Consider the following 10,580-nt stretch of genomic DNA (forward strand, 5'->3'; position numbering starts at 1 on the left):
AACTCGTGCCTTCATGTAAAAAGTTGTTTTTCTTTGCAAAAAGAAGCTGAGGACTTGTTTACTGATTAAAAAATATATATATTAAAAGCTTTGTGTGAAAAATGCTAAAGAGCTCAAACCACACAGAGCGTACGCAATTTTGAGAATTGAAAAACAGGAACGTGAGAACCCATGTCACGTCAAGGGGCCTCCCTCCCATTTTTCTTAGAGACACGCTGCTCGCTCCCTCACTATCCATCCTTCGGTTCAGTCTTATACTGCCATCTAGTGGTCAAAAAAGGTACTACACACAAACATTAACCAACATTTCTTCTTAAATTTGACAATAATGAGTAATTATTGTCAAATTTCAAACATTATCATTCATCACAATAATTTCTGAGACAATTAATCGCCCAGCAAAGTTTGTTATTGTGACAGGCCTAATTAAACATCAATAATTATTAACTGAATAATAATGAATTTTATTTATTTGCACCTTTCAAGACACCCAAGGACACTTCACAACGTTAAAAACACAAAATAAAATGAAAATAAAACGATACAAAATGGCTTTAAAAACACAAAACCAAGAAGAAAATAACAAAACAATTAAAGTGAGAAGGCTAACTTGAACCGCGCCATCAGCCGCTGCAACTTGTTGAAAAGGTGGAAAACATGAAGTTTATAAATCTGACAAGTCTTGAGTGTCAAACCTTTCTTTTACTCAGCTCTTGTTTGTTTTGTTTGTTTGTGTTTAAATGTTTGTTTGTTGCCTTTATAAATTTAGCTGATGCCTTCAGGGAACATCCCGTCAGTGAATCAGTCTGACTTGTCAGTGTGGATCAGAGGAAGCCGTGTTGGTGTGAAGCCTGCAGCTGAACGTTCTCTGCTGTCATTTTACCACTCCGTTGTGATTCACGTTAAAACGACAGACGGGTGTATCTTTACCCTGACCTTACCTGCACCGTAACACCACCAGATGCTCTTCACATGCAGTCGCTGTGGAAGAAGGGAAATTAAACTTCTTTAATGACTTCATTTGGAGATGGAACGTTCGTTTCTTGGATGCAGAAGTTCTTCAAGGGCGATGACTTCTGCGTTCGTTTCTCTTCGTTCCCATAAAGCTTGGCAGGTGGCTGCGCTGTGGCCACAGGTGCCAACATGTAAAGTCTGCGTTCAATTAAAACGCTCAGGACCGCTGAGAACAAACGTGGGCTGATATCAAACACGAGATCTGCAGGAGATCACGTTTGGTCCAGGGCCACAAAGAATACGGTTCATCCGAGGTCAAAGTTTTCTGCCGTTTTCATGTTTTATTCAACAAAATTCATCAGTTCGTCCAACCTCCTTCTTTACAAACGTACAGAAGTCCAGCTGTAACAGTTTGTGACTCCGTGTTGTCGCTGGAGAGCAGGAGGTACAAAGAAGGAGGCGGAGCGATAATGTTTTTGCCAAAGCCGGCTGGCCTGAATAAAAATAAAAATGACTTTATTCAGTCAGTTTCACTGCAATTCACCTCAAATTTGATGTGATCCCTCGCACATATTCTGAGTGCTGACCGACTTCATAAACCTGATTTTAAAAAGTGCCATTAACTATTTGGAGTCAACTCTGTCTGTTAGCAAAATATCTCATGAACCACAAGATGTATTTTAATACAACTGTTTGTTGTTGTCGCTGTTGTCCATTGTTGTCATCATTCTTTGTTGAAATCAGGTCTCTCTGCTAAATTTTGGGATGTTTGTAGCTGAGAGTCATTTCCACAAGACAGCGGGTGATAATGCATTCCTGCAAGGAATGCCAGGCCTTTAATTTATGTAAAGGATTCTTTTCTTGTTGTTGTTGTAAAAAAAAACAAAGTTTTGGAAGTAGCTTCAAATAGCTCGGACCCCAAACTGACATCACTTTTGAAAGTGACAGTTTTGTGTCAGCAGCCGTGATGAATTTAATTTAAAAACGGTACAAAACAAAAGCGAACATGTCACTGACTAAACATTTTTAAACGTGGTAAGATTGGATTTTATTGAAATAAAATATATAATTATATCGCAGTAATATTAAGGATGTATCAGTAGATTAAAAGTGAACCATCCAGCCCATCGTTCCTGTCGTCCAGTGATCTTTCTCGGGAAGCAGTTTGCACCTCTTACTGCACTTTCTGTGCACAGCAGTCAGATGTGCACCATTCACGAGCTGAATGGGGTTCCAGACGTTGGTGCTTCTCCAAGGTCAGGCCACAGACACGCCTACACGCTGAGGCTTTTCTGCCACGACGGGTTGGAGGCAACAAAAAAGAAATGTACAGACTGACAAAAGCTTCCTGGGAAAACGGTCCGTCCTAAACACAGAGAGACGTTGGGTTGGAAGAGTGAGGTTCACACCTCATCTGCAAATACGTCTACATTTCACTCAGTGGAGCCATTGTAGGTGAGACTACCTGATGTGTACGTGAAGCTCTGACTGTATGGGCATTGTGGAGTGTTTTCATGGAACTCGTGTGTTATTCCGTTCTGTATGGATGTGCCTTTATGCTAGGACTTAACCCTCAGCTTTGATGCTATTTACTGAGGATACTCGCTGTGCTGTCCCTGCAATCCACTGGATTTCCTGCAAATCTCCAGGGCCGGGCCGGCAAGGGTGATTTGTGGTTTGCTGGTGGGCCATTGACACATTGATAAATCCCCCTCAGATGCGGTGCGATTCATTTGAATCAATAAAGCCTTATCGGCCGACAGGCATCAAGGCCGTCATGGCTGTGACTGTGTCAGTTCACCTCGGGTCCCTTGGAGTCCGCCTGATTTGTTGCATTTGACAACAAACATTGTCACGCCACGCGGTTCGTCAGAGAGTCCACGGGCGTGAATGATGGCAGGATGTCGTCTGTCAGTGAGAAACGGCACAAAGGACTCGAGGCAGACAGTGGGAGGAAGATGGATACAAACAAAAGCTGAGGGATATAAACCAGCTGAAAGCCTAGTGCTGTGAAGGGATGCATATCACCCGTCGTTTTCATGATGACGTTTTGGACAAAGATTTGGGTTGAGAAACGAGTCGTATTGCTCAGTACTTTAAAATGATGTGCATATTCTTTTTGCCGGATCTCACACTCGGAGTAAATGTTGTTAATGACTCGTGGTTAATACCACAACTAATTTAGCCCCAAACCAGTTAAACTGACGGAGTTATATCCATTTCTGTACTTGCTATGGTCAGTTAGCCGTTGTGGCCAGCTTCAATTGGGTTCACTTCGAAAGTCAATTCGTTGGATGCACATCCAAAAACTACCGGTAGTTTTTAAGAGTTCCATTAAAAAATGTCCAGTGGATTATGATATTTTGCTAACAATAAAAATGTATATTCCAACAGTTAATGCTAAAGTTTTAAACAATGAGTATTAGTACATGGAGTAATGGTTATAAATGACTCTGCTACCACCAACACAAATTTTAGCAAAATATTTGTAAAATTGATTGAATTATAGCCGTTTTGGTGCTTTCTAAGGTCACATGACTGTGTCACATGACTCCTCCCCATACAGTAAAAATAGGTCCTTGTAAATCTGCAGCACCCCGGACTTGTATGCATGTGTATGTATGTATATGTACATATGCATATACATGTATACGTGTATGTACTTGTATACATATATAGGTTAATCATGAATGTAGTACCACCTTGTTCATATTGTCTTTTTCTAAATGTATGTATTCTTCTTCTTTTTTGAATATTTCACTTTTGTTCTGTATAATTAAAACACGTTACTGGATGCCTCGAATTTCCCTCCTGGGATGAATAAAGTATCTACCGGTCTCCATCCATCCATCCATCCATCCATCCATCCTTCCATCCATCCATCCATCCATCCATCCGTGTTATTGCAAGTCATTTAGTTGTTCATGAGATATTATGCTAACAGACAGACGACGTTCACTCACAGTGAGAATGTTGAGTAATCAGTTAGTCCTCGGGGTAAATGTTGTGGATCTGTCTCAGCTACTGCCTCACCAAAATATCAGTAAAGTTACTGGAGTTGATACTTTTTTTTGTGTTTACTAGCAGAGGCGGCCATCTTACATCCGGTTGACTCCAAAAGTTGTAGAGTTGTAAATGTCAACCCACTTATTTGATTATTTTTCTGAGACTTCAATGAATGTTTGCTCAGTAGTTTCACCAGATATTTTGCTAACAGAGGCTTTCGGCAGACCGGTGATCCAAACAAACTGACCGTAGAGTTCAAACGAGGAATGTTGCTTTCTCTTTCAAAATAAAGTTATTTACATGTTTATTAGCTACCAGCCAGAAGTCAAAGCTCCTGATATTTCCTGTGAGCCTCCTCTGAGGTGCGTTCTGCTGGAGGTGGAGGATCTGTGCTCACCGGCCGGGCTGTAGCTGCTGGATCAGGCTCAGCTTCTCCTCTGTCCTTAGATCTGGGCCAAACCTGCTGGTCCAAGGTTCGGCTAGACACATTTCACAATTCAGAGACGCACCGGCCCAAAGCTGCCTTTAAGCTCCAACATGGAGGCATAATGTTCGCTGATCCTTAAGAGGACCTTTTGTTGATATGATAAAAAATATTTAAGTAGGGTTCATTAGTTTGGAGCCTTACAGGAATAAATAAAACATGAGCAACTTGTAAATCTCACGTGATTTACATTAATGAGTTCCTAAACGAAACACCTTTATGTTCTTAAAATTTCATCAAAAATACCGGCTCTTTTCAGAATCCTGTGTTGTGTGAGAGGGAGGCTCTTCAGCGGATCCACAGAGCCTCTCTGGGTGAACTGGGCCGAGCAGAGCTGATGGAGACGAGACGATATCGCTGTCGACTCTGCTCTTTTTTTTTTTTTTTAGGGTGGTTTCAGGCCCGAGTCAAATTTCAGGGAACTGCCTAAATGAACTGTATCGAGTTAGAGCAGATAATATTATTTTGTAAAAAGATTTGGGTTTGGGAAAATATTAAGATCAGGGAAGAAAAGGCATAGTGAGGACAAACCACAGATAGCACAGTTACCGAAAGCAAACGGGGGGTCGGGAATCCAGCAGCTATTGTCATTAAGTTTGTTTTACGATTTTAAAATCTAGTTTTGTTTAAAAATGAACCCATCGATGGGCCGAACTGAGCTCACCCTTGGCTCTGATTTGGCCCCCAGTTAAATAGCTCTGCTGTAATGTTTATATTTAATATTATAGTACCAATAATTATATTGTGCATAAACAATAATCACAATTAGGTGATTTTGTCAGGTGTGGAGTGGTGGTGCAGAGGTTACAAAAGGTGGGCCTGTGATCGGAAGATTACTGATTCAACTCCCAGCCGGTACTGACAACATCAAAATGTGGGTGTGATAGATGAAGCACCCACACCTGCCTCCACCCTCATTTGCCCCACTCTGGGCCCTTGAGCAAGGCTCTTAACTCCCACCCTCTGCTCCCCCGGGCGCCCTAAATGGCAGCTCTCTGCTCCACACAGGGCTGTGGTGGCTCGGTGTCTGTGCTTGAGACAGGAAGAACATCTGGAATGAAAACAATCGCCAAGTGTTCGTGCGAGTTGGTTCACTGTGGCGATCCCTGAAGAAGGAGCAGCTGAAAGAAGAAGAAAAGTGATTTTATTAGGTATCAGAAGTTAGTTTTTGTTTTAAGCTATTTTTCACCTAATATTGTCATTTTATCATAAAATAAAACCGTGATGTCATTTTTATGCTACAACTTGTCGTGTTTTAACAATCTGTTAAATTTTTATTGAAAGGGATGTTATTAATGTGCCACTTCACTGCTACTGGGAACATTTTCCTTAAGTGTAATAATGACAGGATTCCAGTTTGTCTTCTGGCAGCACCGTGGCTGAGCTGTTGCCTCTCAGCAAGAAGGTTGCCAGTTCAAATCCCGGCTGGGGACCTTTCTGGGTGGAGTTTGCATGTTCTCTCCGTGCATGCGTGGGTTTTCTCCGGGTACTCCGGTTTCCTCCCACAGACCAAAAACATGCATGTTAGAACGATTGGTAACTCTGAATTGTCCCTAGGTGTGAGAGGGAATGGTTGTTTGTCTCATTTGTCTCTGTGTCCCTGTGATGGACTTGAGACCTGTCCAGGGTGTCCCCCACTCCTCTCACACAGTGACAGCTGGACATGGGCACCAGTGACCCCGCAACCCGAAAAGGAAGAAGCGGGTAAAGAAGATGGATGGATGGATGGATGGATGGATGATGGAGGGTTTTCTGATCCAGATAGCTCCTAGAAAAAAAAATAAAAAAATAGAGTATTTCTAATGACTACAGTAATCTTTGTATTTTTATGCATTCAAATTACATTTGCTGTAATTTTGAGCTTGTAGCCAGTAAACAGGAAAATTAAAGACGTTTAAAAGAATGACTTTGTTTTTTCATTTCATGCAACGAGCCGTGCTTTGCTCCAAGACATTCTGATACTTTACACTTTTATTCTGAACTATTTTTCGTGGAACCAGTGAGTGCAGAGCAGGCGGGTGGAGGCTGTTGTGTGAGTGTAGCGAGCATGTTGGTCATCCTTCACTTGACTGTCAATCCCAGGAGTGCCCCCCCACCCCCCCCACTACTGCTGGATTATGGGTTGAACTCGGTCTGAATGCTGAGCAGCACCGACGTCAGCCTCGGCCTCGTCTCTTTTGTCCCAGTGTGTCACTCTTCTTCTGTTTTTCTGAAACAGATGTATTCACATGACACCACACACACGCTGGCTGTTCACACCTGCTGATTCTCGCAGTGTGACACAGTCTCACACACACACACACACACACTGTAGCTCGTTCCCAGTGGACAGCCAGTCGGTGCTGCGTGCTGGACCCCTATATTTCCCAATTCAATTATTTTAGTAAATTGTAAAGCGAAGATGCACCTAAACAAGAAGCTGGCTCGCAGCCAGTTCTCGGGTCATTCTGGAGTTTTCCAGTGGGGGTGAGTGATGTGTTTTTAGGCTGTTAGGGTAAACAGTTACCCTGATTGACCCAGAGGGAGTGCTATAATTACAGGTCAATAGTTTCCTGTCAAAGGTGATCCCTCCAGCTCGGCCTGGGCTGCTTAAACTAACGACTCTGCTGCTACTTCTGCAGGAGGAAGTTATGCAGTTCTTACAAACATTTTATTCAAATCTTATTTTATTATATGAAGTCATCATCAGTTTTTTTTTTTTTTTTTGTAGTAGACTAATGTAGCAAAACGGGCAAATATTTGTTGCTTTCAGCTTTTCAGATGTGGCACTTTTCTGCTGCTTTTTGTGCAGTTCATGGATTTTAGTTAGACAAAAGCAAATGAAGTTTGGAGGTTTCGCACCGTTTTGGACCAAATGAATAAACCATCAATAAAAAGAAGTAGAACTATGTTAACTCACTGCTTCTGTTGGTTGGAAAGTAGAAAACTTTGAATTTATGTGCATACTTCGGCTGTAGAATCAGTACTTCTGTTTTTACAGAACGTTGGCGAGGAGTTCAGTGAGTCCTCCACAGTTCAGTGATTGGTCTCCACTCATGATCACTTATTGATCACTGGGGCTGGATGAGGGTTATCTTCGGCGTCGCACGTCTTCCTCTTTGCATGGGACTCATGGAGTGCATGACTCTCTGACCCACGGGGTGCCCCGGTCACCGCTCGTCGGGCTCGACACTGCTCGATGGTGACAACGCTAATTGTCAACATCTGGGAAGTGCTCGCCATTTCTTGGCCCCGGCACAGACTGAAACGTGGTGATCTGTCATAACATGTCAGAGTAAATTAGCATCAGCTAAACGTCGGCGGGTGGAAGAGGGAGGGAAGAGGGCATCGGGGGGATCCCACCAACATTACTGAGGGTTTTTTGTGCAGAGCTAGAGGATGCTGTTGGAGGAGTCGCCCTCGCTGCTGTAACAATGTGAAACTGCTTCTTTCTTACAGTCCTGCAGATATCTCCCACCATCGATCCTCGACCACAGTCACAACTATAAATTCTTTATTAATGCTGCCAGTGTTTTAAAACATACTGAATATTACTTTTACACCTTCCACTGAAGCATTTACTACTCTTATTTATTTTACCCCGACAGCGGGCTATAAAAATATCTGTTTCAGGTAACAGTATTATTCTAACAGTATAGTTACTTACTGTGTGTTTTACACGAGTTTTATTACTGCCACCGCTCTTCTGCATCTATTACTGTTAATAAGAACACCGACGCTTAACTTGAGACCTAAATAATATCATTTGAGTGACAGTTAAACTCCTTTGTTTTACAGTTTTTATTTAAAATGTTTTTATTGTGTAGAGTGGTCCCTCGTTTATCGGGGGGGATCCGTACCCTGAAGATCCGCGATAAGTGAAAAACCTCCAAGTAGGAATAGTAGTACAAGTAGTAAGTAATAGTTACTTTGTTTTATTTATTTATATATATATAATATTTTCCATTAAAATACTCCCATTGATTTTTATTGTTAAGCACTTCGGTAGCAGCTGCTGTCTGAAATGTTCTTTCTGAATAAAGTTGACTTGACTACAGATGAGCTCACTCAGTTGAAATATCTGTGAAAGAATAAAAATAGCTCATGTTAACGTACGACCCACCTGCTGCTACATTAGTAAGACCTGAGCATTATGAAAGTGCTGGGCATCAGCTGGTGCTTCAGAACCTCAGGCAGGTCTCCTCTGAAGTCCAGGCTTAAGAGAACGTTAACGGGTGTTGTAAGGCCTCCAGCCGACATGAGACATCTTTAAACCTGGCTGTAGGGCGTTATTGTCAGTCCTTCTAAGGTCATTCTTAACAGCACACTGTCGGTTATTTTACCACTGAAACGTAACCGTTTATTTTATTACTATTTAAACACAAAACTAAAATGTATCAAATATAATAATCTGAATGTAAAATGCGTAATTTATATGACTGACAATTTATCCAATTTAAGGCCTGCATAAATATATTTTTTATTTATTTATGATGCTTAAGGGAACAAATACCCCCCCCCCCCCCACACACACACAAAGAGTTAGAAACATTCAGTGCTAAGTTCACAACTGAGTTTTATTGTGTAATGCTAACTATCACCATAGCAAGGTTTGCTCGTCTAACATCAACTGGACATTTTTATTTAAATTAACTGTTTGGTTTCATTGTTCTAATAGATAAACACACAATATCTTACTTAAAGCTATGACAGACGGTCAGATGGTCCTACAATATGGAGCAGAATCGTTTGATTTCATCCTCTAAAGTATTGCAGCACGTCTTTTGAAACTCGCTGCAGTGGTTTGACAAAAACATCCAGATGTTCACCGTGTGACTGACAGAGAAATGAAAATAATAAAATCACTCGTATGGAGCTGGAGCCAAGAGGATATTAGCTTAGCTTGGAGAAAAACACTCTGCAAGGAGGCGTAATGCAGCCTGGGTCTGTCGGAGTGCAGGAATGTACCCTCAGACACTTTTAATAACATGTTGTACCTGTTTAAGACAAACGGGACACTGTTTTACTCTGTTTATAACTTTCCTACTCTTATACGTCCTGTCAATGACTGATTCTCTCACGTTCTCGACAGGAAAGCGACAGTTTGTGGTGGGACGCGTTCGCCACTGAGTTTTTTGAGGAGGACGCCACTCTTACGCTCTCCTTCTGCCTCGAGGATGGACCAAAGAGATACAGTAAGAGCTAAACATTGTTTGTGTGCTTCTCTGCCCATTTATTCAGCTAAAACTAACCGTTTGTTTGCGAAATTAGAATGACTCTGTGTTACTTGTTGTATTTGTAAAAGCTTTCTGTGCTCGGTGCATTTCAGTTTTCATAAATTGGAGGTTTTTTTAACCGTCATTCTGTTGGTGTACTGTCCTGCTGCTGTTTGTTTTTTCACTAAATTGATTTGTTTCTATGATCCATATCAACCGTACGTCACTGCTGTAAGCATTAACATTAGATTTTTGATATTTATTTCTTTATATAATGGCTGTAGCAACATTTTACACCCAAAACCTGACTTTTGACCAGAAGCAGCACAAAACAAAGCAGTTATTTTTGAAACACTTAGCTAATTTATGGAGCAGGATAGTTGTCTACCCACAAAAAGACTTAAATGGTTTATTATTGTTTTAATTTCTTCACATTCCTCTCAAACACCTCACTGAACTAAGGATTGATAACACTGAGTTGATCATTTCTTCTGTATCACCTGGGTTTTTCCTGAGGAATCTGCTGTTTCTTCTTCTTCTAACTGCAGCTTCATGTCTTCACTTAAGAGCTGAACGTTGGTGTAACTTCATATGGAGCGACTTCCGGAACATTTCAGCCCAGGCTCTTTTGTGGGGCTTCACTTTTAAAATAAGCATGTACCGTAATTTCCCGATTGAGTGCACCTGAATATAAGTCGTGCCCACTAAAATAAAAATAAAAATTGTACATATATAGGCCACATTTGTCTAGAAGTCTCAGGTGTCCACGTTGTAACAGAGATATTTACACAGAAAGATGTTTTAAACTTTTAATTAAATACTGTAGTGTGGCAGCACACATCTACTGGGAGAGATGTGCAGCTCTTGTTGTAGATCCAGAATAAACAGAATAACCATACACACACACATACACACATACACACATATATACACACACACAT

General features: G+C 41.3%; 1 protein-coding gene across 2 annotated transcripts in view; it reads left to right on the forward strand.

Annotated features, from left to right (window-relative positions):
* ldb2a (LIM domain binding 2a) overlaps positions 1-10,580 on the forward strand; it is a 123,435-nt gene that overhangs the window by 17,210 nt on the left and 95,645 nt on the right. For both annotated transcript variants that reach the window (XM_037675154.1, XM_037675155.1), the window contains exon 2: positions 9,516-9,618. In XM_037675154.1, the coding sequence (XP_037531082.1) occupies positions 9,516-9,618 (103 nt within the window). The remainder of the gene's footprint in view (positions 1-9,515; positions 9,619-10,580) is intronic.

The sequence above is a fragment of the Nematolebias whitei genome, chromosome 4, assembly GCF_014905685.2.
Source record: "Nematolebias whitei isolate Nwh7 chromosome 4, NemWhi1, whole genome shotgun sequence".
In the NCBI taxonomy this organism is placed as follows: Eukaryota; Metazoa; Chordata; class Actinopteri; order Cyprinodontiformes; family Rivulidae; genus Nematolebias; species Nematolebias whitei.